We start from the raw sequence: 26,443 nt of genomic DNA, 5'->3' as shown, positions 1-26,443 counted from the left end.
CTATGAGAAGCAGCGCAGGTCACTGGTTGGCAGGCGGGGGGGCCACCTTGCCAGCCCTGCCCCAGTCCCACAACCACTAGGCCAAGCCACCTGTCCCCACACATCTCTGCTGCACCTGCATCTCACGCCCAGTGCACACACCCTCTTCCTTGTCCCTCTGCACACCACCCTTCCCAGGCCCGGGCCTTCTCCTGGCCCCGCATGCACCTGGCCCTTGCACTCTCCACCTCCCGCTGTGTGTCCTGCGTGCGGGCTGCCGTGGTACACAGCTGCACTGGGACAGGGCATGGAGACTCGGGAGGGACTGCGTGTTCTCACCCTGTATGGGGAAGCCACTGACACCTCTCCGTGGGAAGTGGTCTCTCTTTTATGTCGGTATGATAGAAATGTCAAGAACTACAGGTTAGGAACTGCTTCCTCACTTCCTAATCCCTCCTTACAAATGAGTGGCTTCTCTAAAGTCCTAAAAATAGTCACCTGCTGGGGACCATGCCTGAGCTGGTTTCCCCGGGCCCCAGCACCCGTGTGTTGCGGGCTCCACGCAGAACCTGAGCTTCCCGGGTTGGCTTGCACGCATTGGCCGGGAGGTCTTTCTGAGCAGCTTGGGCTTAGAAAGCCACTTTGACGTAAGGCTGCTGGAGGCCGAGGCTGTGGAAAGAAGCCGCTCGGTGGACTGGAGTAGCTGCTCTCCGTCCCCACAGTAATGGCTGGTTAGTGAAGAGCGTATGGTCCTGGTCACCCTTCGTCCTCCTGCTGTGCTCTGTGATGAGGGTGATGGCCTCCTGCACATTAAAGATGTGAAACTGGGGGGCTGTATGACCCAGCCCACAGCCCACTCCTGTGAGCCCATTCCAGGGGCATGGTGGGTTTCCAAGCCCAGCCCACGCCCAGTTGGTGGGCATGGTTGCTATGGCCGGAGGTTAACTGGCCCATACTGGAGATGCAGCTGGGCATCAGCAGTGCCGGACCCTGCTTGGGGTCTTCCTTCTTCACACAGCCGCCCTGCGGGACCTGAGGTTCTGGTCGGTGGCCCTGGGCTTCTTGGGGTGTTGTGCGCACCCACCCCATGGGAGGATATAGGCCCAGCTGCATATCTCTGGGCACGCCAGCTACTAGGGCCTCTGGGCCGGCACCGGTGGCCCTCAGAAGCCCCCAGCTGGGTTGTCAGTGTGGCTCTGGACTGTGAACGTCCTGCCTGCGGCAGAAGGGTGGGGCCTGGGAGACCCAACAGAGGATGCACTTTAGCTTCCCTGTGGGGGGAAAGGCACTGGGAACACCTGAAGCAGCTCCCCCACTGCCCACCCCAGGATGTCCCCTTTGTGACCCCAGCCTTACCCCTCCACCAGTGCATCGGGGTCGTGCCACTCGGGGGCGTGCATAAGGGAAGGGGTGCTGAATGTTCTTGCAGTCACCTTGCCACGTCAGTCTCCTGCCAGCCTGGGGCATTTGGAGGCAGAGCCTCGGTCCTGGGAGCAGTGCATGCACGGGTCCCCTCCACCCGTGCGGCTCAGAACCCGAAGGTCAGCCCTGGTGCCGCCGCCTGGGGCGCAAGACCCGGAGACCACCTGCAAACCTGAGGGCCAGGAGCCTGTGAGCAGAGCGAAGAAGGGGATGGGGAGGCTTCTCCTGAGCATTCACCGTAAAAATAATTGAGCTGACATTAAATCGGGGGTCCGGGGAGCCTCCTGTTAGGAAGAGAAATAAACCTGAGTGTTTTGATACACAACCCGCACATCTCATCTGCAGTGCGCCAGAGGTAATTTTGGCGACAAGCAGTAAGGAAACCTGAAGTATTTCTCTCCCAGACCCTCCCAGCTTATTAAAAGAACTTATAGACATGAAAATACATTAAAGTGGGCAAAGCGGAGAGAGGGTGAGAGAGATTAACAACCTCCACTGAATAGAGCCTATTGATGAAACGGGCCTGTGGCTGTCGCCGCCTCGGAAACCAGGTGCTAGGAACTGATGAGGGAGGTCAGGCCGTCCAGAATTTAGCGGGAGGTGTGTGGGGGGGCGGTATTTAGAAATAATGTATGCCTGAGCGCTGGGCTCTTGCCTTTCCCTGGCAGGAAGGGGAGACGCGGTTCTGTGGCCGATCACCCAGTCTTAGCACCCAGACGAACAGATCCTCTTGAAAGGCAGGGTCGGGAGCAGCAGCGAGGTCGCAATGTCTGTTGTCTCCAGTCTGGGTTTTCTTTTGAATGCCAGGGCCCAGCATGGGAGCAGGGCCCCCCTGGCGTGCAGCAGAGGGGCCGGAGGTGGGGCGCGGGAACCGCAGAAATGGCCGTCTTTTGATGAGCCCGACAGGTGTGGGTGCCTTCGGAAGTCTCCAGGAAATGGGGTGTTGGTGAGTATAAATTGAAGCCAGCCCGCTGTGTGTGTGTGCCAGGGAAAGTTGCCGTCAGTCAAGTTTTATCTCTTAATGAATAGAGACTGCTGAAGTAAGGGTTAGGTAATTGAGTTTATAATTAATTAGCCATAACCCTCATCAGATAAAGCAGTTGTGGAGAATTTTTTTTTATCTCCTTTCTTTCCCCAGGGTCTGCCCTTCTTTGTCCTTGTGCTGACAGCCAGCACTTATCTCCGACCGCCTGAGCCCGTGCCAGTCAGCCCTCCCCCTGGCCGGGCCGAGGGGTGGTCAGCCGAGCCCTGCATTGTGCCGGGAGGCCCACAATCAGCCCAGCTGTCCGGGCCATGATGAATTAGCGGTGGGAGTCAACGCAGAGGTGAACTGCAGATCGCCGGCGATAGCTCGGCCAAGCCGTTTGTCCTGACTCGAGCGCATCTCCGATAGACCTTTGACACCTCCCAACAAAGAGGTTAAGGAGGAGCGCTCCTGCAGAAACTTGGGCAACTTACAAAAGACCCCTTAATTTCTATAGTGGGCAATTCACCCAACAAAGGAACAAATCAATGAGAGTTTACAGTCTTTCTTTGAGGAACCTTTAGAAAAAAATCCCATTTATGGGAGCTTTGCATGTCTAGGGGACACGCAGCAGTGAAATGTGAGGATGAGGTGGAAAAGCAAAGATTATTTGAGATGCATCTTCACTATGTTGCACAGACAAAATGACGAAAACAGCCCCCCACCCCCGGGCTCCCCTTGCAAGATTTGAAGCCTGACTTAGGCAGGTTAAATGACGAGGGGTTTGTAGGAGAGAAAGGTTCTGTGTGGCTTTCTGACCGCGTGTGATACTGAGTCAGAGCAACCCCAGCCTTATAATGTCAAGTTCCCTGTGATTTTCCTTGTTCCTTTCTAATTAGCCCCCAGGCAGGTACAGATAAAGCCTTGAGTACCCCAGGGACTGGTAACCAGGGGGAGGAGCCTTTCCTCCCGTCTTCGGCAGTCACTGTCTGTTTTACATGCTCCCCCTGCAGTTTCTTCTGTTAGCAAGAGTAGGTGTCACTTTTCAAGACCGGATGATCACGATTTGGGAACCCAAATCGCCAGGATATTTTATCAGACGAAAATGATTTTGAATGCTAATGAAAATTTAAGACAGAATATGTCCTTCAGCCTCTGGGAGGAAGGAAGTAGGGCAGGTGCATTTGTTCACAGGTGCTGAAGTGTGTGGAATGAATGGTTGTCTTTTGCAGGCAGTGAGGTGCGAGGCCACCAAACAGACTGCTGCGCGGTGAGGGGAGAAGGACCCTCGTCGGTTGCTCCAGTCCGGGCTGCGGGGCAGTGCAGCTCTGCCCGGGACTCCCTTGGGAAGCGCTGCTGTTAGCAGAAAGCTCTGGTACTCGCAGACTTCCCCAGTCAGCTTCCTGTAAGAAGTGCAGGCTGCCGTAATTGAGTCATACCTAAATACCTAATGACTCCGGGCTTTTAATGAAGCAAGTAGCAGGAAATGCTTGCGTTCTGGGCCTTGTCTGTGCCGAGGAGACGGGTGAGATGTGTGCGCTCTGGGAATGATTGAGCCCTGGCTGGAATCCAAGCGGCTGGTGTTGCGACATCGCTCCGCCCACCCAGCCTTCCCCCGCCTGCCAGGGTTCCTGGGCTTGCCTCCTGCAAACCCAATTGAAGACCAGTGAGCAGGCCTTGTGGACTCCTGTCACAGCTAAAAAAAATTTAGGTCCAGTTCCCCATTTAGGGCCACACGGAAAACACAGCAGGGAGGAGGCAGGACACGGGGCTCCTCCCTGCTTCTGGTTGAGGTCAGCCTGCTCCTGCAGGGCCTGGTGTGAGCTCTCCCTTGGGTGGGGGCCCTGCTCCACTCGGGCCCAGCTGGTTCACATGGGTGGGGGGCAGACTGATGAACCCCTGTTGTGGCAGCTTGATGCCAGCCAACTGACTGGGCCTTACTAGGGCCAAGAGACAGACATGGAGGAGACCAGCAGCCTCGAACCCAGGCTGGCCTGGCAGCCCCTCCACCGATGAACTTGACCTTGGGGAACTCTTGTGACCCCCACGTGTATGTCCTACGTCGGTGGAGCTCTAGGTTGCTCATCACTATTGAGATAACCGTAGTGTCATGGGAGGTTCTCAAAAGCCTCTGGGTTTCCCCGCCTTTTCTGAACCTTGTATTCTTCGCATCAGAGCAAATGATGGGAAATAGTCCTTCACCCATCTTCATGTCACAGCCGATATTCTGTAAAGTGCCCTCGAAAGTTCATATTCCCACCCACCCCCGTGCCCAGGACGTCCAGCCAGCCCTTCTGGGGACCGCAGTGGCGGCAGGATGCATCCGAGGACCACAGACCATTGGGTTCACTTTTCACATTTGTTGCTTCTGAGACCTCCGCATCAGTCATTGTGAACTAGGAAGGAGAGAGTGATGGATCTAAACTTGTACAGGAAAAGAAAAATAGACAAAGCTTACGGGAAAAAAAAGGTGAAAAAAATTCATCTGTGACATTTGACTCGTGAGAGTTTGATCGGTCCCCGAGGAGGACCCTGCTGCTGCTGACGCAGCGCTGGCTGTCCCTCGGGTGGCTGGGGCCCCGAGACAGGGAAGTCCTCTCAGTGCCGTAGGTAGCCGAAGTCCACCTGGGAAGTGGTTCCTTCAGTTCCGGGGGGAGTGAGGAGTGTAAGAGGCATTTCAAAATCCATCACCGATAGATTTATTCAAAATTAAAATAAAACAGATTTATTCAAAATTAAATATCAGCTGAAATTTTAATTTCCCTTTATAATAGTATTATCTAAATATTGCTGCGAATTTTTTTTAGACATACAGTAGTTATTAAGTCAGAGATTTCTTGTAGGAAACCAGCCTACCTGGAATGCCTCAGCAGAGGGGATGAACGGAGAATAAGGACCAGACACGGAGATAACTTTGAGAGAGGAGGACCGGGATGGGGGGCTCTCGCCTCTAGTGGGCAAAGAGCACTGAGCCTTTGGCTCACCTCGTTTTTATTCGCTTAGACACGGGAGTGAGCAGTTCGCGCAGCGCAAGATCCGTCTGCCCCGTGTTGTCTGTAGCTGTGACCAGGTAAACAGCCGGGTCCCAGCAGTGTTGGCTCCCTGGAGTTCCAGCGTGCTAGCACGCAGGCTCATTTGCCAAAGGGGAACAGCCTGCCGTTCTCTCCTTCGTGTCTGCGGGAAGGTCAGGGAGGGCTCGATCTTCATTGGCTGCTCTCCTGCAGTTGATCATTTTCAAACCCAGTCCTAGAAATATTGTTCTTTGGCTGTGTTGTTGAAGTCATGAAGGATGAGTTATGTTAAGTGAAAACTAACGGTCCCTGGTTGGAAAGTAGAATATCAGTCTTTCTTTTCTTTAAATTCACTGCCCTAAACTTCTGAGTTTTGTGTTGTGAGTGCGCGTTTCCTTGCGTCCCATTCTTTACAGCCACGGTGCTGCCAGGCCTGGAGACCTGAGCGTCTGCATTTAACTCAAGGCAGAGGACAACAGCTGGAGTTGGAGCCCAGGGTTGAAAGTGGGATTAAGCCATCCGGGAGGGGGAGGCGTCCTTGCTCTTCAAGCCTTAGCGCGAAGGTCTTATTTATCCGTTAGGGTCACAGAGGCTCCTTGGTGCCCTGAGGGTCAGCCTTGCCTCAAACATACCAAGAGTATTTTTTTTTTAATTTCATCTTAACTTAGCATTAATGAGGCTGTAACTTCCTCCTCCGTTTGTTCTGATACCTTGTGGTCCAACCAGAATTTGGCGGCTTGCGGGGCATGCAAGAAAATACACCTCACATAGTGCCGGCAAGGAGAGAATTCCCCAGCTCGTGGAAGCCAGGGGTGGCCCGAACAACAGACCGGGAGGACCTTTGGGTGTGATGTCTTTGGGCTGGGCCACCGTCTGCCCCCGCACATGCTCATGGCCAAGGCACTTCAACTGGGCACTTGAAGTTTGAGGCCTTTCCCCATCCAAGCCAGGACTGGACCCAAAGCAGAGTCCTAGAAATGCTTCCAGTTTGTTGAGCGCAGCCCCTTGTGGGCCCCCTGCCTGTGCGGCAGTGAAGCGGTTGCCGTGGCTGGGGCCACAATGGGTCCCTTCGCTCGGCTCGGCCACGCACTCGCTGGAGTTCACAGCTGAGGTGGGAAAAACCAGCGCCCCGTGCAAGTCGAGGTCACCTGCGAGGCAGCCACTGTGGAAACGCCCTGCCCAGAGTACCTATTAAATGTCACAACGTAGGACCATGCGGCCTTTCTGTGCTAAGACCTGGAGACCTGCAGTGCACACTGACACAGCCTCTGCCAAGAGCTCAGCTATCTGAGGATACACCCGATCCCTGTCACGTGGGTGTCGTGAGGATGGTGCGTGCGGGGGCCCCGCTGAGGGATGCAGAGAGGTACATGACCCACATGCTCTTGGACCCCCCGCCAATGGGGCAGCAGCAGCCCATTGACCTCCAGCGGGGAGCGACCTGTTCCTGGGGTCTGTACCAGCATCCTCTTGGGCATCCCAGGAGCTATCACGTGCATCGTGGGGGCGTACTCTGCACCTTGCTGCCCCTCTTCCCAAACAGAAACTGCAGAAATTGAGGCCCACACAGCGTGGGTACATGACCCACCGTTCATACTGCAGCTGTCTCTGCACCTGCCCCGTGCCTTGCAGGACACAGCAGAGCCCCTGCTAGGCCTGCACCGTGCTGTGGGTAGGGACAGACTTGCACAGTGGTCCCTCGGGAATCGATGCGTATGAAGACCAGTATTCCAGTGCACTTGAAGAATCCCAGGCCTTTGGCGCAGGGCCGTGTGTTTTGCTGGGCTGTCTGAGTATATCAGGTGCCTGTAGCGACAGCACTGCTACTGGGTGACCTTGGGGAATTTTCATAGTTCTGCCATCAGACTGGACCATTTATAGGACGCTGTGACCACACAGCATTTAATTTAGTATCAGCCCTCTGCAAAAATGAGTATATTCATAGTCCAGGCTATACAGCAATCTTTGACAAATTCTACCAGCAACCTTACCACAGAAAGGGAAGTTAAGTTGGACATATAACTGTGATTCACTAAATTTTTTAGTTGATAAGCAGATTCCTGTTCATTCATTGCTAGATGCTTTCTGTCAAGGTTTTGGAGTAGCATTAGTTCAAAAATGTAGAGATAATATAAAGTGTGACATCATGTTTTTAGAGAAATATATTTTTCAAACTTTTTCGTCTCGAAATTATGAAGGGCTTAGCAATAATTAAAAACATTTTTCCTTACAAAAGGTAAGACGTACCTTGTTTTGTTTTGTTCTGTTTGAGACAGGACCTCACTGTGTAGTTCAGGCTGGCATTGAACTGACTGTGAGACCCAGCAGGCCTCAGACTCAGGGCAATCCTCCTGCCTCAGCCTCCTGGGTGCTAGAATTACTGGTTTATACCACCATGCCCATTTTAGGCTTATCATTTTCAAAGTAATACATCGAGCTTTCAGTTTGGGAAATTGATATGCAGAACATGTATGCATATATATAATCCTACTTGAGTTTGAAATGCAGTAGTAGCCAGGAATGGTAGCACATGCTTGTAATCCCAGCACTCAGGAGGCTGAGGCAGAAGGATCGCTGCAAGTCTGAGACTAGCCTGGGCTACAAAGTGAGCTCACGCCCAGCCTAAACTGCATAGCAAGACCCTGCCTCAAAAAGACAAAAAAAAAACAAAAATAAAATGCAGTAGTAGCTTAGGGAGGAGTTCTACTTTGTTTTGTTTATCGTGCTGAGGATTGAACTCAAGACCTGACACATGCTAGGCCAGCATTTCTACTACTGGGCTACATCCCAAGCCCTGGGAAGTTATTTTAAAACTATAAAATTTAGGTTGCAGATTTTTTTCAGTAGGTACCGTGACTTTCATCATGCAGGGATGATGAAAAACCCGAACGTGGATTAGATGCTGCTGCATTCTGTTCCCTCTGCACGAGTGTAATCACTGCATGATGCGCGCTTCCTCTTTGTCACCAGGTGTAATGGGTCCATCTCCCTGGAGGGGTCTGCAGGGCCCGAAAGGTGGTTTCCCCGTGCCGATGAAATTGATGGGCTGATGAGCTGGGAGAGACTTACTCATATTTTAATGCCAGCAGTCCCAGGGCTCCCACCCAGCGGACAGGGGCATCAAAGTTGGTGGTAGCAAGGAGTATTTGCTACCGTAATTGATAAATAATACCCCTCATAAATACTGCCAGTCTTTTCAATTAGTTTTCATCTAAAACTCGGGCTACAAAATGATGGCCTGTCAACTGACAATGAATGGCAAAAATTAATAAATTGTCTTCTAAATAGAATGGACACTTAAGAAAAATTGGGCAGCCAATTTAGCACAGCGTGAAGCGAGGGGAACCTTTTGTACTGGTGCCGGGCACTAATGTTGTCTCGATCTTTATTAATGGTGTTCAGCGGCGGCTGACAGTCTTGTTGCCACTGGCAACTTTCTTCATTAAAATTAAAGCCAACATCAAATCCCATTAGCCGTACTGTGGGCACCTTGCATTTTTTTATACATATTGTTTCTTTTATTAACTCCCTCTCCGCCCATAAGAAGTTTTTGTAAAAAAGTAGAACAGGGCAGTGGGGCACCAGGACTGTTCTCTGAGGTCACGGGCAGTGGCTATTCTGAGTCCTAACATCTGCAGCCCTGTACTCTTCCCTGCCTCAGAAGGGGAGCAGCGTCGCCTCTGAAATCTGTGTCACATCTCGGGACCGCCAGGCCGCAGACAGAAATGTCTCATTGGCGTCAGGCCTTCTGGGTTCTTATTTTTTCCGTGCGGGGTCTTTAGCTGTTCTGTTGTCCCCTTCTCCAGGGTTATTCCCGTAGCCAACTGTGCCTTCTTCCCGCAATAGTCACTTACTTTCCCCAAGGCATTACTTTCATCTGCAGAACAAACTTCAACCTTTGAATGGGGGGAAAAAATCAAATCGTGCTGCGTAAGTGGTGAACCTTGGTATGCGAGCTGTCACCACCCCTCACCGCACTGAGAGCCAGAATTCCAGAGACAAATGCCACGGCGCTCGGTCCGCAGCCAGTAGAGCTTGTGTGGGGCTAGGGACGCCCTGGAAGGGCACCAGGCTGGATGCCAGCTCTGCGTCTCAGGTCCTCTGGGAGCCAGCCTCTTCCTGCCCCTGACAACTTGTGTCTTTAAACCTTAATACTCATTAAAACAGTAAAAAGCTAAGTGTCAAGCAACAAAGGAAAAGGCGTTATGCCGGACCGCATACATTCAGAAATTTAAATTTCAACTTAATCTCCAAGCACTGTGGTAATCAAGGGAAAAAGGAAAATACAGCGTGACCTCTGCCCGAAGTTATCCCCTGGGTACTTTCTCTCCCAGAGGAGTTGAAGCCCTGGTTTATGAATACTTTCTCGTTCTTGTCTCAGTTTGGCCCGAGGAGGTGACTCGTGGACTCAGTGCTCGGGAGTGGCCTTTTCCTAATTGCCTGTGTTTCTGGTCTGCACCATTTCTCCACGCCCTCTGCTTTCACGTGACAGATAAACACTTTACTAGTGGTGTCTGGGACATGCGCAGGATTCAGTCAAGAGGAATCCAACAAGTGAGATACCCTCCCACCCATCTGCTCCTCAATTTGGGGATTTTTTTTTTTTAATATAACAAGTGCCTGGGATTTTAGACAGTTCCTAGTTACAGGTTGTGCAGTTTGTCTTGGAGGGGGTTGGGTTGGGTTGGGTTGGCTTGGTTTGGTTTGGCTTTGCAGAGAACTTGTGGTAGTATAGGTGCTGGTGTTTCTTCTAGTGAATATTTCTAACATCTAAATAGTGAAATGAAATCAATCCTGTAAGTACAGGAAAACTGCCATCCAGCTGTCCTTCTTGGTAATGTTAAGTAAGTGAAGAACAATGCACCCAATGCTGGATCGATTTGTAGTATGTAAAGAGTGAGTATTTTGCTGGGCATGGTGGCACATGCCTGTAATCCCAGCACTTGGGAGGCTGAGGCAGGAGGATCATTGCGAGTTCAAGACCAACCTGGGTTACAAGGTGAGCTCAGGGCCAACCTGAACTGCATAGCGAGACCCTGTCTCAAAAAGACCAAATAAATTAAATAAATAAATAAATAAATAAATAAATAAAGTGAGTGAGTGAGTATTTCCTAAGACCCCAGTGCCTTGCCTAAAGTGTTGATATGTGGTTATTTAACATGATTGACAGCTCACATGGCAGGTGTGCCCAGTCCCTGACCTGGGGTACAGTGTGGTCCCTGCACGGGTCCCCCTCCGCCTCCTCTGAGTATCTGAGCCAGGCAAGGGGGCCACTGTTACAAGATGAACCCACTAATATGTTACAGCAAATGGGGCGTGAAATGCAATACTTTATATAGAGTATGAACTAAGTGATTCTCACCCTGAAACAACAAGGCCATTTTTAACTTGCTGACACCATATTTGCAGCGTTTCATCCTAAAATTGTCCTGATTAACAATCAACTTCTGTGGAGGGGCCCTCCCAGTAGTGTTTTTTCATGTGATGAGTCAGAGGGTTTGTCACATGCCACCTCACCCTCTTCGGTAAGTGGACTTTGGCATTTGAGGCCTTTGGCGTGTGGTTTGTTGCCAGGGTCCATTTCCAGATGTGTGCTGGGCCGCTGCTGGGAACCTGACCCGGTCTTACTGAGGTGTGGCAGGCTCCACTGCAGTTCACTCCGGGCGAAGAACCTCCTCTCGTGTGATCGCCATGGCATCCACTCTTAGAGCCTCCACCCTGGAGCACAGAAGGCTTTCATAGGGGCCTTGGGGCAGAAATGAAGCAACCCTGGCTGGCCTGTGTCGACCGTCCCCGCCCGCTGTACGTGCTGCCTCTTTGGAGCAGGGCAGCCTCCACCTGTGCCTGTCTTCCCTTGCCTGAGCTCAGACACTTCAGACGCTTGAGCTGACCCCTTTCTGCAGTAAACCCCCTCGTGTCCCTGCTGCGCAGCTGGGGCACAGCAAGATCCCTGGTTCCTGCTCCTCGCGAGTGATTGGCTATAGCGAGGGCCCTGCGTGCTCTTATACCCTTTCCTTTGCAGCTTGCAGCAGTCTCGCACTTCCCGGTTTAGACATTGGGGTCCGTAGAAAGAGACCTCAGGCATTTTAGAAAGTACCCTGTGGGAGGGCGGGAACTGCGGAGGTCCCTGCCCCATAACTCAGCGTCTCCGCGTTTTGACAGAGACCGAGAGCATGAGAGCTGCTCAAGTTGGAGTGCCCGATGGCAGCGCACAGTGGTGGTGAGCCCGTGGCACACACCGCACAGCAGGCTGTTTGTTATCGTTGAAAGCTCTAGAAGGCTCGCCCTGGCTGGCACAGCACCTGGCGGGTGCCCTTCTCAGAGGGAAAGCCTGGGCAGCTCAGAAGCTGCCCCCTGGCCTCCCTGGATGGCTCTGCATACGTGGCTGGGGAGCATGACACTGATCTGATTCATTGTGTTTTCCAGAAACCTGATGCCCATTTATCTCTGTCCTCCTGATCAGTTCATGATCAGAAATGCTCAGATTTCTAAGAAATACTGGGAATCTTTCTGGCGAGCAGGGATTAGTGGCCATAGGGCCAGCAGAGGGTTCATCCATGTGCTGATTCCAGCACACAGTGGGGCTGCCTGCCGTCAGTGTGGTTGGAGAAGGAGACCCCACTGCGCAGAAGTACCCTAAGCCCTTGCCAGCCAGCTCTGGTTAAAACTGACTTGGGGATCAGTTGGGCTACATAGACCTTTTTCTTTTGTGACCCGGAGGAAAGCAAGGACCCTCCTTCCCTGGACCTCTCCGTGAGAACCCCGGCCAGGTGTGAGCTGCCTTCATCAGGGTGTGTGTGCTCCTTGCTGTGTAGAGACGTCAGATCCGCGGGCACCCTGTGTTGCAGGTCACAGGGAGCACTTACGGTGCTTGTGATTTTGCTAATCAGCTTTGCCGTGTAGCATGAGCCATGTATGTGGGCGCCAGTTGGACAGATGGGGAGCCCACGGACTGCGTGGACGCAGCTCTCCTGCTCACTGGCCCTGCTACTTTGCTGGCTTCTTTAGTAAGAGGTCTAATCAGTTATTCATCGCGTACTTGCTGCACTGGGTTTTTTTGTTTTGTTTTGTTTTGGACTTAAACTCACTATGTATCCCAGGCTGGCCTCAAATTGGAGGCAGTCCTCCTGCCTCAGGCCTGGGGTCACAGCCTGTGCCAGCATTTCCAGCTTGTACCTTTGTTAACTGGCATGTTGTGGGGGTGCAGGATGAGCGCCATGGGAAGGTCCCTCCCCTCGCGTTTTCCTTGAGCTTGCAACTTAGAAGCTAAGGCCAGGCCACAGGAGCCCAGCATGGTTTGGGCAGCGTTAGTAAATAGGAACAGATGCAAACCACATGTGCAATATCCTTCTTTTTTTTTTTTTGATAGCCACAGTGGGAAAGACTAAAGAAAAACAAGTAAAATTAATTTTAAGTATGTGTTTTAGTTACCCCACTACCTGTATGACGTCTATAATCATTTCAGCATATAATCAGTATCAAGTTATCTTTCCTACTAAGCTTGTTGGTGGTACTAGAGATTGAGCCTAGGGCCTTCTCACTGAGCAGTAGCCCGGCCTTATTTGTTCATTTCTGTTTTGTTTGTTTGTTGTTTGTTTTGAGTCAGGGTCTTGGTGAGTTGCTCAGGTCAGGCCTTAACTTTTGTTCCTCCTGCCTCAGCCTCCAAAAGCACTGGGTATGACCAGCTAAGCCTATAGAACTGGTGTGTAGTTTGTGGCATGGTGCATGTCCATTAGGACAAACTGCCGGCCACACGTGGGCTCTTCAGGTGGCACATGCAGTGGTGGTGCCCCTGGTGGACGAATGGGCCCAGGGGCAGCCTCACCTTCAGGAGAGAGGGTGTACACAGAAGAGGTGGAGGTGAGGTGTGAAGGTGTCTCTGGGCTGCTGGGGTGAAGATGCCATAGTCAGGACAAGTGACACCAGGCACAGGTGTGACAGGGTGTGAGATCTTCCAGGGGAAAAATGTGGTGCACCGAAGCAAAACCTGAGCCGTGGGTGGAGCCCTGGAAGAGTCAGTTGACAAGAGGCCAGAAGTGGAAATGAGAAATTCAGGGGAAGCAAAAACAGGTCATACCCCAAGAACGTGTGTAGGAATGTGTGTTGGGAGCTGGCGTGGTGCTGCACGCCTGTACTCCCAGCACTTGGGAAGCTGAGGCAGGGGGATCATTACAGGTTCGAGACCAGCCTGGGCTACAAAGTGAGCTCAAGGCTGGCCTGAACTGCACAGACAGATGCTATCTCAAAAAGGGAAGAGGAGAAAGGAGGAGAAGAAAAGAACAGGAGGAGGAGGAAATGTGTGCGAGGTACTGGTGGTGAATGACACATCTGATGCAGAACACCAAATATTTCTAAATATTTATGCAGATATAAAACGTTCTTCGTGGCTGGCCCGATGTGTCAGCTTCTGATCGTAATGGGTCCGACCTGAGCTGAGGAGCTCCCTGCCCCCATGAGAATCCATGCAGGGTCCGTGTGCGTGTGATTTCTGCAAGCAGGACTCCGTGGAGGGGTCATTGCTGGAAGGCAGCGGGTTTCTGCTGCTGGTTTTGCAGGGCTCCTCCCTGCCCTTACCCGTGGGCACCATGCCACCCACAAACCCTTAGCCTTTGTTCGAGTGCCTGCCACAGCGGCCTCTGCGCCTGCCTCTGTCAGCAACCTGGACTCTTGGGGGCACGTCCTGGCGAGACGGCTGCTGCGCAGTTTAATTTGCTTTAGCTCCGGGAGGAGTGGCGTCCATCTGCAGAGCTCAGTGAGCCCTGCGGGTGTTTGCGGCTGTGCCCTTCGGGGCGGGCAGGAGGAGGGGTCCCCGGGTTCTGCTCCAGCGCCTCCTGCGGAGGCCCAGACCCCGGGCGGCGGCAGCAAGAGGCGGCTGCGGAGGTGTCACCCAGCAGCAGTGCTGATATTGTCCTCCCTGGTGCTGGAAATCAGTGACAGAAGAGACAGGGGCAGGGGAAGAAAAACGAGAGGACCAAGTGAGAGTATTAACTAGAAAAATCAAGACGACATCTGTCAGGCCTGGTGGGGACAATGTGTTTTCCTAGTTTCTGTGAGTAGCAGAGGGCTTTGCATTTGCTGTTTTTTGGCGTGTCTGTTTTGGGTCCCCCTGTACGGTGGCCTCATTGGTTATTTTGGGACCCATCCTTAAGACAGCTTTGATTCGCATCCGGGTCTGATCGGGACTTCTTCGTGTGACCCAGACCCGAAGTGAACTGCAGGTAACTCTCCAGCATTACTCGTCGTCAGCGTGGTTGTTAACGGGGTGAGAAGCACAACAAACTTTTTTCCCTTCCCTGTCCTTGTCCCTTGGTCTTGTTATTCCGTTGACACTGCACTAAATTGGGTTCTCTGCCCATCATTATTAAAATGTGAAGTGTGCCGGTCACAAAGCATACATTTCGGGGCAGTTGGCTGAATAATTCTCGTCTTTATTATCCCAAATTACTGCTGTGCTCTGGAGAGGGGAGCAGTTTAGCCAATTATTGCCATTTGAGCTGGATTTGTGGGTGATTAGCTCCTGGTCGAATCCAGTCCCGGGCGGCGCTTTGAAGCCCGCGCCGTGTGATTCTCTCAGCGGTGAGGTAGGAATAGACGCGGCTAATGACAGGAAGGTCGTGCGGGTGAGCTGACCTGTGTGTGGCGCAGGTTTGGGTTTCGCAAATAGGGCATCCACAATAACCAGTGTGTCACTAACCCCGCCGTGCATAATCGGGGCTTTGTAGGCTTGTTGGCGATGCTGACAGCTCAATTAAAGTGTAACCCTTTGTACCTGACAACCTGGCAGAATGACAGAAATATTGCTAACCAGAAGGGGAGGGGGTCGCCAGGGAGCTGGTTAAAGGTCCAGAATCATCGCCTCATCCTTGCGCCCTCCTCTCCCAGCTTAGGGGGGCAAGAGCTTCGGGGCCCCAGCTGTGGTTCTTACAGGGCAAGGGCGGGGAGTGGAGCAGCATCACCGGTTAAGAGAGGCGCTCGGTGATGGGGTTCCTGCTGTTTCTATAAAAACACTTTCAACCAGATAGAAAGTTAAGGTGACCCAGCTGTGGCGAGGCCCCCGTCTAGCAGTCAGATTGCCTGGCCCACCTCCTTCCGCCAAAACTTCTGTGCAGGCACCAGGCGTGTAGATTTGGTCTTCCACTCAGGGAGGTCTGGCGACATCAGCTAGTTGGGATGATTTTCTTGCACACAGCAAGTGATTTCTGCATGATCGATTGACTTCGTTCAGTGAAGGGCATGTTCTGCCCCTTGAGAGGCAAGCTGTCTTGATCCCCGGTCTGTCCCGGGTCGTGTCACTTTTTCTTAACTGTGCCTTTTTTCTGGTAAGCCTTACACCCTATAAGATGTGGGTCACCCATCCCCGCTTGCCCAGTGTCACCTTAAAGGGCAGCGTATTATTTTAATTGTGGTGCTGGATTATGGATGGAATGCTCGATGGTCTGAGAGCTAAGAATATCTACAAATTGGCATGATTCTTATTATGGGATGAACCCTAGGGCAGCTAGTGATACAAGAACCGGGGAGCCAGCACCAGCTCAGGAGGTCCAGGCCCCAGGACCTCCAGTACATGGAGGAAAGTCCGTGCGTCCATTTGGGATGGGCTGAGTGTGAGATGCAGCAAGGGTAAGGACGAGGGCACTTCCGGGAGCAAGGATGGCGCTTGGCGATTTAAAAGGGAGTGCTGATGGCTGCTTCACACAGTTTTCGGCCTGTAGCAGTCTCCGTAAAGGACCAGAGAGGAGGCGTTTGAGGCTTTGCAGGCCACAGAGCTGATCGTCCGTGAATCACTTGCCTGTGTGGTGCAGGGTTGGAGGCGGGGGAGCTCGGCCCATCAACTTGACGGGCAAGCAGAGGCGGAGGTCAGACTTGGCCAAGGTGGGAGTGTGCACCCTGGTCCCCGAGTGCCCCATGCTGGCAGTCTGTGCAGGAGGCCAGGGCGTGGCGCGCTCCTATTGCGGGAACTGCGTTCAGTGCCCTGCGTCGCACATCCCCATTGGGACGCAGCATCCAGCGCGGATGAGGCCCACGCATGGTGAGGGACGCAGGGCCCAGGAACAAGGTATGGCGGATGCTCTGGCCATGGGTTTCTGTGCCCTTGGGTCCTGCCTGATCCAGGCAAAGCAGGTATTTGTTGTCACCTTACACAGCAGAAAGGCTGTCTGTCCATTCTGGAAGAGTCAGGTATGAGGAGAGCTCGGGCGTGGGGGCCATGGGAGGAACATCCTCAGAGACTCCTCTGCCATCCGGGTCTCTAAAGGTGAAATCCTGTCCCCTTGCCATCCACTCATGCGCTCCGTTGCAGGATTTTTTAAAATCAGCTTGGCACAAGTCAGCCGCAGCTTTTAACGTGTGTACTGTGGCATGGGTCAGTGTCCCTGCCTGTGGCACCCTTTAAGGGACGCGGTGGAGTGGGAGGAAGTGAGGTCACTGGGGCGTGGTCCGGGAGGGGACACAGGGACCCCGGCCACTTCTGTCTCAGGCTTCCTCCACCACATGCCCCACCGTGATGTACTGTGCTGCCATGGCCCGGAGCAACCTGGCCCAGTGGCCATGGACTGCCACCTCTGAAGCTGTGAGTCAAACAAGACTTCCTCCTCACAGAGTTGATTCCTTCAGGCGTTTCTGCCGTGGTGACAGAAAGTTGCTTGGCATGTCAAGGTGAAATCTTTGAGTGTTTTGTTTTGTTTCCTTTTGTGGTGCTGGGGATCAAGCCCAGGGCCTCTCCCACACCAGGCAGACCCTCAACTCCTAGCTACATCCCCAGCCTGGAAGAGTTGTAATCAGAATAGAAGTGTTCACGAATAGGAAAGTGGAGTGAGTGACGGCCCTACCCTTTGGAGTCTTGGTTAGAGATGTCAGCCTTTCTCTGAGACATTTTGAAATTCATAGAGACGGTTAACTGTTACAATGAAAACCCTTTCAGAGGTATCGCTTGTTCTTATAGTACTAGGGATCAGGACTACAGGCGCTCCACCACAGAGCTACACTCCCAGCCCTTTTCTTGTATTTTTTTTATTTAAAAACAGGGACTCACTGAGTTGCTGTCGTGGGACTCAAACTGCAATCCTCTTGCCTCAGCCTCCTTCAGTGCTGGGAAAAAAAAAATAGTGTGAATGCAAATCATGAAACACTGAGAGATCCACAGGGCAGATATTCACTGCAGAGCTACAAAAAACCTGCTGGCACTTTTTTGTTTTGTATGTTTTTTGTTTTTTTTTGTTTTGTTTTGTTTTGTTTTGTTTTGTTTTTTGGTTTTTCTCCGGTAACAGGAACCGAACTCACGACCTTGCGCTTGCCAGGCAGGCGCTTTTGCCGCTGAGCTAAATCCCCAGCCCCGCTGAGCTAAATCCCCAGCCCTGTTTTGTATGTTTTTGAGATGAGGTCTCACTGTGTTACCAGGCTGGTCTCAAACTCTTGGGCTCAAGAGATCACCCTCCCTCAGCCTCCCAAGCAACTGGGGCTACAGGCACCCAGTTAAATGGTAATATAACATAAGCATTCCTGAACTTGTGTGGTTATTTTTAAGCCATGACAAATTATTGTCTCTTTAAATTTAGGCAAGGGCCGGGGATATAGCTCAGCAGCACAAGCCCCTGCCTGGCAAGTGCAAGGTCCTGAGTTCCATTCCCAGTACCAAATAAATAAATAAATAAAAATTTTAAAATAAACTTAGGCAAGAGTGTTCAGGGTAATTCCATCTGTATCACTAAAGTACACGTGTGCTTTCCTTGATTTCCCTTAGATGCATGCATGGCCCCTGGTGTGCTGACCTCACAGGTGAGAAACGCCGGCTGCAGGTGCAGCCCAGGTCTGGCCAGGCCTGTTGGTTTTCTGAGCTTTCCTCGGAGCGGCCTGCGTCCAGTGCTGCAGAGGAGCCTGGCCGGTCCTGCACCTGCATGTCAGGCAGTCCCTGTGTGAGCAGAGCCCGGCACTGAGTGGCCCCTCAGACCCTAAACAAAGACGGTTCACCCAGGTAGGACCGCCAGTCTCTAATGCAGTCAATAAATCTGTGTTGGTAAATAATTGCTATCGAGCAGAGTTTTAATATAAATTTATGAGTGGTGTTTTATCACAGCTTGGGGCTGTGGCAAACACAGAGTGATGGATTTCAGATAGCACTTACATTCATTACATTAACTTTGTAAGTTATTTAAAGCTTGTACACTTAACATTGCTTTTGGCTTTCAATGACCTCTTGGGACTAGACAAAGAGTACACATGACAGATAGAGATCACAGCCACAGACAACTCTGCGCTTTGCTCTACCACAGCGAAGGGTCCCTGAGCAAAAGCAACATGGACCAGCCTGGGGATCGTGATATTTTGGTTGTAGATCATTAAAATCACAGTCCCTGTGAAGCGTCGGGAAATTAACGAGGTGGTGGCAATTAGATCAACATAGGCCATTTCGGCAGAAGATAAGAGGAGTAATTTGAGGTGTCACAAAGCCTTTAATTTTTCGCTGTGCAAACAAGTAAAAGATGTGAAAGGCTCCCACTCGGTCGGGTGGGCGTTCACAGGGCAGCAGTGTGACCCGGCCCTCCTCTCTTCCTGCCTCGTGCTGTTGTTGTGGTTTTCCATTGCCAGGTAATTAATCCACGTCTCAGTGGTATAAGGCAGCAGGAGCTTGTTACGTACCGTGATTCCCTGGGTCAGGAATTCGGGCTGCCCAAGGAACCTTTGAGGCCCAGATCACCCAAACTCAGTCATTCCTGAGCACCTGTGTCTGCGGCTTCCGCAAGAATGGCTGGGGTGGCCAGAGTCAACATGGGGAAGCCCGTGGCATGGATCTGTGTGGTGCCCGGTGCCCCCCAAGAGTCTCAAGGGCGCCCCACCTTCCCATGGTCTCCCCAGCAGAACACTGTGGCTTCGAGGCAGCTCAGGACCATAAGGGCAGGAGCAGCCAGGCCCCTGTCAAAGCTGGGCTTCAACAGGGACCACATACTGTCTGCCATGTCCTGCAAGTGAAGTTGAACCCAGGACCACCCCAGGCATGGCCACTGGGGACTGGGTTTTGTGTCCTCTCGAGACGAGTGATGTCGTGGGTACCTACATGCAGATACCCACAGCCCATCCCAAAGCCACCGCAGCACCGGCCACAGGCTCGAAGTACATGATCTCTTTGTCTACCCCGAACCTACAGGTCAGTGAAGCTCCCTAGGTCTGGTCTTCACCATCTGGACACCAGGATACTTAGCACAACAGGTCTCTCTCTCTCTCTGTCTCTCTCTTGCATGCATGCACACACATGCACACACATGCATGCGCACACACCCAGTACGGTGGGGACCCAGGCAGGGGAACGGCAGTGCTGGCTGTTCTTCATTGCAGTTGCTGATCCACAGCAGTTCTGTGACCCAGCGGGCACACGTCCTGATGTACCCTGCACTGGACCAAGGAGATGGAATTCTGCTCCTGGAAGACGTCCTGGGACCTGGGTTCCGCTCTGCAGCCCGCCATGAGAAGTGGCCTCTATTTGCCACTGTCCCAGCCCCACCTCCTGCTGGCCTGAGGGTCAGGATCCAGGGCTGCTTTCCGTCTTGAGCCTTCTCCATGCGTTTTAGTTGAAGACAGTATTCACATTGCTTTAAGACCCTGTGAGTGACTTTACATCGAAGGACAGTCCGTGCCATTAAACAGCAGCCAGCCCACAGATCTCTGTCTGCAAGCAAAGATCTTCTCTAGTTGGAAGGGTCTGACTGCCGCCCTGGAAGGGACCCCATTCCCAGGTCCGGTCTACCATGAGCCCTGGATCTGACCTTGGTTCCCAGGCAAGCCGCTAGTTCTGCTTGGAAATTCCCTTGTGCTGCCCGCTCCTCTCCCAGGCTTCACAGATCCAGGGCCACCTTAGCATGCAGTGTGGAAACCCTACAGCCTGGGCGACACGTGGCACCCCTGCTGCACGGTCATCCCCAGGCAGCGGGTTCGCTGAGGGTGCACCAGCGTAGCTCAGCTCCATCTCCAGCCCCAGCCCTCACTGACATCCTTGGGTCCTGCCAACCCCCACCAGCTGCCAGGTCCCAAGCCTTCCATGTTTCTTGTTTTCCTTGTAATCGACAGGATGCTGGTTCTGTTTTCCTTACCGATAGCTGCCCACGAATCCACCCCAAACCAAATGATTTGAGAAAACAATCATAATGTCAGTTTCTCTTAACTCCAGGGTTGAAAACCAGGGACAGAGCCTGAGCATGCTGCAAGGACAAGCTGCTAGCTCCACAGCAGAAGCCAATGTAGATAGCAGCCCTCCCTTCCACCGGGGCTGTGAGTTAGGAGAGCTTAGGATAGGCCGGAGTGAGCAGGAATGATGTTTGTACACACGAGCGTGAGTGCATGAAGAGCTGCTTCCTGAGAGCTGGCTTCGAGGACACGGACACGACCACACGGGTTGTGCAAGGTGGACCAGTTATACAACCTCTGACCTTGGCATTCTCCTGTGACACGAGGATAATCACACTCACCTTCATCAGGTGGTCATGAGCTCTCCGTTGACTGTTAGAGGGCACCGGACGCCTTCTGGGCTTGTGTCATAGCGGTCAACAGGAAGTCGTCCTGAGCAGAGACAGTCCTCACATGTCCCAGAGTGGCATCTGAAAGATGGACGGCAGATGTGTGTTGACGTGCCACCGTGCAGCTTTGCCCCGGGTCATGGGGACTCAAGGAGACTTGGCATCACGATGAGCATTCGTACCCCTGATGGAGCCACCGCCTGATCGTCGCTAGACAGGAGAAGCCTTCCAGCCTCTGTCATCTTCTAGCGTGGCTTCATGTCCGTGAGAAGTTTAAAAGGAGCAGCCCACAGGGTTTGCCACTGTCATGGTGCAGGGAGCAGAGAAGGATGAGCGTTCAGGCTGGTGCAGCTGAGGGATCAGCCCCGCACAGGAAGAGTCCTCAGCACACGTTGGATAAGCTCAACCATCTTTCCGTCGCTCATCAGCACCGCACCTGTGGAACGTGGAGCCTTTGAGATGCCTTCCCGTCAGGAAGTGTGCGTGGGGGACGCAGGTGGTGTGAGACGGAGAGGAAGCACTGTGGCTGGTGCCGGGGAGGCTGGCTCTGCGCAGGCTGCTGGCTGAGCTAGGTGGCATATCTGGTGGAGAGCTCAGGTTCTGTTGCCGCCGGAATGTCAGCTGGCCGAGGGTCAGGGGGACCGCAACCAACCCCCAAGGATCTTGGCCAGAGACACCAGGCCTTCCCGAGCAGCCTGCAGACGTATCTGGAGTGGCCTCTGTCCGCTGCTCTGTTACTACCATTTCCTTTTCTTCAGTTTTTGCTTTGTTTTAGTCCACGTTTGCCATGCATAACGATTCCATTCCTCGTGGTGAGTTGGTCGTGGATATCACATATCTTAACTCTTTTCTCCCCCACCTCCAGCTCTTGGTCCCTTTCCTTTTGCAAAAAGGTGTCTCTCCCTGTTTCCTGTTATTTTATATTTTACTCTTCATTTATATTTTGGGTTTAACGTCAAAGCTGGCAACTACAGATCCAGTTTTTTCTGGCAGCAGTGTCTGGGCCACAGCCTCACGCAGGATAGAGAGCGACCCTGGAGGCCTCCTCCGCCCAGCCACTCTGTGCTTCCCCTGGCCGCCTGTTCCTGGGACTCGCTCCTAAAACCGAGCCCGGCACCCGTTGCCCCCCATCACATCCCCGCCCGCCTCTGAGACAGTTTGGAGCGTTTCCAGGCCACTCTGGGGTTTAGAAACAGGAGTCCTGTCCTCCGGAGACGTATGCGTTGTGTTTGAAGGACGTCTTGGTGTCATCTTTGAGTAGCGTCGTTCATTCTCTCCAAGCTTGTATGCTATTTCAGTGGAAATGTGGGAGTGAAAAACGGGCTCCCCAGGCCCACTGGAAAGGGTCCTGTCTAGCCACATTCCCAGGGGAGTTGGAGAAGCTCTCTGTGAACTGAGAGGAGCAGCCATTCTCCCTGTAGACTTGGAGCCTTGCTTCCCTTGCAGGGGGGACTTGGGTCACAGAGGTGCTTGTGGCGAGGTCCTGAGCTTTTGTGTCTGTGCTTTGGGAGGGCAACCAGTGGCTCCAGACCTCGGGTACTGAGCCGGGTGATGGCTGCCACCCTTGGAGGTTCCGCCCAGGGACACAGCAAGTGCAGGTCACAGCTGCAAAGAGCGGGTCATGGCTGACTGGCCACTTCCTGTTAGTAACAGTCCCTTGCCCCTGTGCTTAGTCTTCGCCGCAGGGCGGGAGCCACAGATTCCGCAGCTTTGCTGCCTGTGACTGTCACCGCCGGAAGGAGAACAAATGTGACTGTGCCCGGTAAGGCTGAGGCAGGATGGCAGGACAGTAGTTGGGACCCCTGTCCTGTCCCGTGCAGCCCAAGCTGTCCGTGGTGGGCAGGGCAGTGGGTGGCTCTCGGCCGCCTGGAATCCTTGGGGCCAGGGTCACGTCATAAACCCATGAGGGGCCTGTGGAAGCCTGGGGCTGAGAATACGGCTCCAGGACGCGGGTTTCGCAGACCCACTGCCTTCATACTCCAGCTGCATTCTCCCAGTGAACCATAGCAATTATTAAAATGGTCAAAATTTGGATTTTCCTATAGCAAGACATTGTTTTCTTAGCATCAGAGTAAATCAACCTAACTTCATTCCCCAGAAAATGATGGGCTTACCTCCTCACATGTGTCCTAATTGGACCCTTGCCCCCCCCACACACACACTCACTGTTTTCCCTAATAAATAAGTCCTTGTAGCCTTCCTTGGTGGAAGGGCAATTACGAGTGTGGGATGTGCTCGTGAAAGCGCCCCCAAGCCAGTCCATCTGCAGAGCCCTAGGGGTGTGCGCTGCGCTGGCGCTTGTGTGAGGGGGAGGAACAAAGCCTTGTGAAGCCTGGAGCAGCTCTGATCTTCTAGGGACGTGGCAGTGACCCCCTCACCCTGGTATTGTTGGAATTCCATCTGAAATGGGTATAGAAAAATGTGAGCCCACGAGAGAACTTGGGAGAGGTTTTGTTATGCTAAGTTTCAAAATCGTAGGAATCCCACTGGGGAGGGATATTGAATGATTTGAAGCAATTGCTTATTTATTACTGCGTCTCTAGTGGTGACCACTTCTCCCACTAATTGGGACCATGCAATGCAGCCCTTTTTGCCTCGGTTTGCCCCTTTAGTCACATGTTCCTCTAGGCCTGGTTCCTCGGGTTGGTCTCAGTGCCCTGTGTGGTTTATAGTGATCTCGATTTCAGGAAATCAAGATGCTGCACGTTTTGCCACTTATTTTCCTTACATACAAAGAACTTGGAAAGAAATGCTGTTCCAGAGATTCATGTGTGAGTCCTTTCAAATCTTCAAATATATTCCCGCAGCAGCGATGCTCTCTAGAGCTGGCTCCTAATCCATTATGTTTCTGAAAGTTGGTTAGGATCTGAGTAAATAAAAAGTAGTATTGTGCAATGTAACTGGAGCTTGAACTCAGTTATACCATGTGAGAATCCTTCCCTAATTTTGTCTCATACTGTCATTCTTCAGGGAAAGTAGATTCAGAGGTCAGTGGAAACGGCTAAGAATTCCAAAGGAGATGTGGGCCTCTGTTTTCTTAGGTCGCCTTAGTATATGGTAAAATTTGTAACTTTCCTTTGAAGCTCTCAGGTCTGAGTGAGTTAACTAGCATTAATCATAAGCATTCTTGGTCATTACTGTTTTCGTATGAGCTTATATAAGCAGATGGCGGGGAGAAGAACGGGTAGATTCTCCCATTTTCCTTGCTGTGTGTGGACAGGAATTAAAAGATGGTAGTTAGAAGGCGAGCCGAGGAGCATGCTGTGAATGCTAGAGTGGAGCTGAGCAGGTGAGGCGGCGGGGACGCTCAGGCTGGGAGAGAGGGCTCGAGGTCCTGGCTGGGGCCTGATCCCGCTTGGAACTGGCAGGCAGTTTCCTTCCTGAGGGGAAACCAGTGAACGAAGTTGGAGCTGGCTGGGAATCGCTGGTTAAAAGCAGGAATATGTTTGCATCAGCTGCTCAGGGAACAGCGGGCTGAATGTGGCCCCCCAAAAGCGTACTAATGTCAGATTGTGAATGCTTTGCCAGGAGAGCTACTTTAATTTCATCAAGAACAGATCCTAGTACACAGAAGTCATTTGTTAAGTATTGTTGCTACAGTCTTCATGTGGGATTTCAGTTTTCTTTAATTAAAAATCTGAAATGAAGGAAACCGTAAAATGAATTAATTGTTATATTGGGTCAGAATACAGTTAATGAGTTGTTCTTAGAAAGGGAAGTTTAGGAATCTTCATCATTCCTTTAGGTGTTTCCTATCTGCTAATGACTTCGTCATATGAGAGGTACCAAGTAGCACATCCAGATATTTGGTGCTAGATTTGGGGTGTTAATGGCGTATTCGCGGCGTTCACTAGAATCTCAGGGTTAAGTCCGGGGTACGCAGACACCTGAGGACACTTGCCGAATACTGCATGTATGTGGTATGTGAAAGTCAGGTAAAAACAACATTAGCAGCCCAAACATAAGTGCAGTTTCGCTTTTAAGAGGGCAAAGATGCAGAGAAAGTTTAAACATGTTTCAGTGACATTTGTACCTGCTGCTGTTTCCCTATTTACGTGAGACTTTACATCTGGATCCTTTCTCCTCGTAGGGCATGCTGTTGAAGCGAAGTGGAAAGTCACTGAACAAAGAGTGGAAGAAGAAATATGTCACCCTGTGTGACAATGGCGTGCTGACCTATCATCCAAGTTTGCATGTGAGTACAGCCGCTGCGACAGTCACCGGGTCCAGCCCTCCGCGGAACACTGGGGGCGGCGGAGGCTAGCAGCAGTAGAGCCTCGAGCCTGTGTTTGAAGTGAAAGTAGTGTTTGGTCTCCTGCTCAGTCATGAAATAAATAATACTGTCCCTCACACTCCACTAGACCATATGTCTTTCTCTCCCCTGTCCCCTCCCTCACAGTTGATCTTCAGCTCTGTAGATCCACAGAGAATTACAATAAAACGCGCAGATGAAGTTAAATTTAAATGAGAGTTGAAAGACAGGAGCAAGTAGTAAAAGAGAAAGGAGAAAAGAATGCACCTATCTGAAAATCTAGAATGAAAGAGACAATTATATGTGAACTCAGGGTTCAGTTCTGAGCAGGTCAGAACAGAAATAAGAAGTTCCATGCAGTTGAGAACTCAGATGTGATACCGAATCACGGGGTTAAGTCCGGGCCACAGACACCGAGGACACTTGCTGAATACTGCAGTATGTTGTATGTGAAAGTCGGGCAAAAACCAAGTGAACGGTCCAAAACTAAGTGCAGTTTTCCCTGTAAGAGAGCAAAGATACAAGAGAAAGTTTAAAAATGTCGGATAAGATACAGTTCGCAGTATGGAGTGACAGTCAGTGTCACCCTCCAGGTGAAACCCCCCCTGGCGAGCGTGGCGGCTTAGCTTCGGAGATCGCACTCAGCCAGCTGTGTGTCAGGGCCTCTGTGTCCCACAAGCTTGGATGCGGGCTGCAGCCTGCGTTCCTCGCTGTCGCTAGACCACACGCACCTTTCCAGGTTAGCAGACACACGTGTGCACCCCGTTTGAGTGCTCCACTCTGCGGGCAGGCGCTCGGGGACAGCACTGTCTCTAAAACTGACACTTAGCAAACACATTTACTTTAAGGTTTTTCACTGTTATAAAGAACTTTACATCCGTGTCCTCCTCTCCCTCTCTCTCTCTCTCTCTCTCTCTCTCTCTCTCTGTCTGTCTGTCTCTCAGTTTCTCTGTCTCTGTCTGTCTGTCTGTCTCTCTCCCTCTGTGTTATGCGTCCTTGTCCATTTTCCTCGGATAAATCCCCAGTAATCTGATTCCTGACCTGAAGAGTGTGTGTGCTGTTATGGCTTTGGATATATGTTACCAAATTCCTGGGGGAATTGTATCAGTTTATCTCCTGACAGTGCACAAAAGGCCTTTTCCCTGTGTTCTAAATAACGTTTAGCTTTTATCTGAAATAAAGAGTCCTTTCCAGCACGCCAGGTGACAAGTGGTCCCGGCGTAATTTGCTTGCTGGGTGAATTGCCCTTTCCCACCGTGTCACACAGCAACAGCTCCGCCTTCCAGACCCATAGGTGTGTCATGGGCACCCC

The 26,443-nt window shown here is 52.0% G+C and overlaps 1 protein-coding gene across 8 annotated transcripts in view; it reads left to right on the top strand.

The window, feature by feature from the left end:
* Positions 1-26,443, top strand: part of LOC102026497 (arf-GAP with GTPase, ANK repeat and PH domain-containing protein 1) — a gene marked incomplete at its 5' end in the record, with an annotated part of 356,403 nt that overhangs the window by 144,982 nt on the left and 184,978 nt on the right. For all 8 annotated transcript variants that reach the window (XM_005395317.2, XM_005395320.2, XM_005395319.2 and 5 more), the window contains 1 exon segment: positions 24,970-25,074. In XM_005395317.2, coding sequence (XP_005395374.1) covers positions 24,970-25,074 — 105 coding nt within the window.

This window comes from Chinchilla lanigera, unplaced genomic scaffold (assembly GCF_000276665.1).
Source record: "Chinchilla lanigera isolate Chin_1 unplaced genomic scaffold, ChiLan1.0 scaffold00052, whole genome shotgun sequence".
Lineage (NCBI taxonomy): Eukaryota > Metazoa > Chordata > Mammalia > Rodentia > Chinchillidae > Chinchilla > Chinchilla lanigera.
The sequence above is the reverse complement of the archived record's forward strand: the minus strand, read 5'-3'. Positions and strand labels throughout refer to the sequence as shown.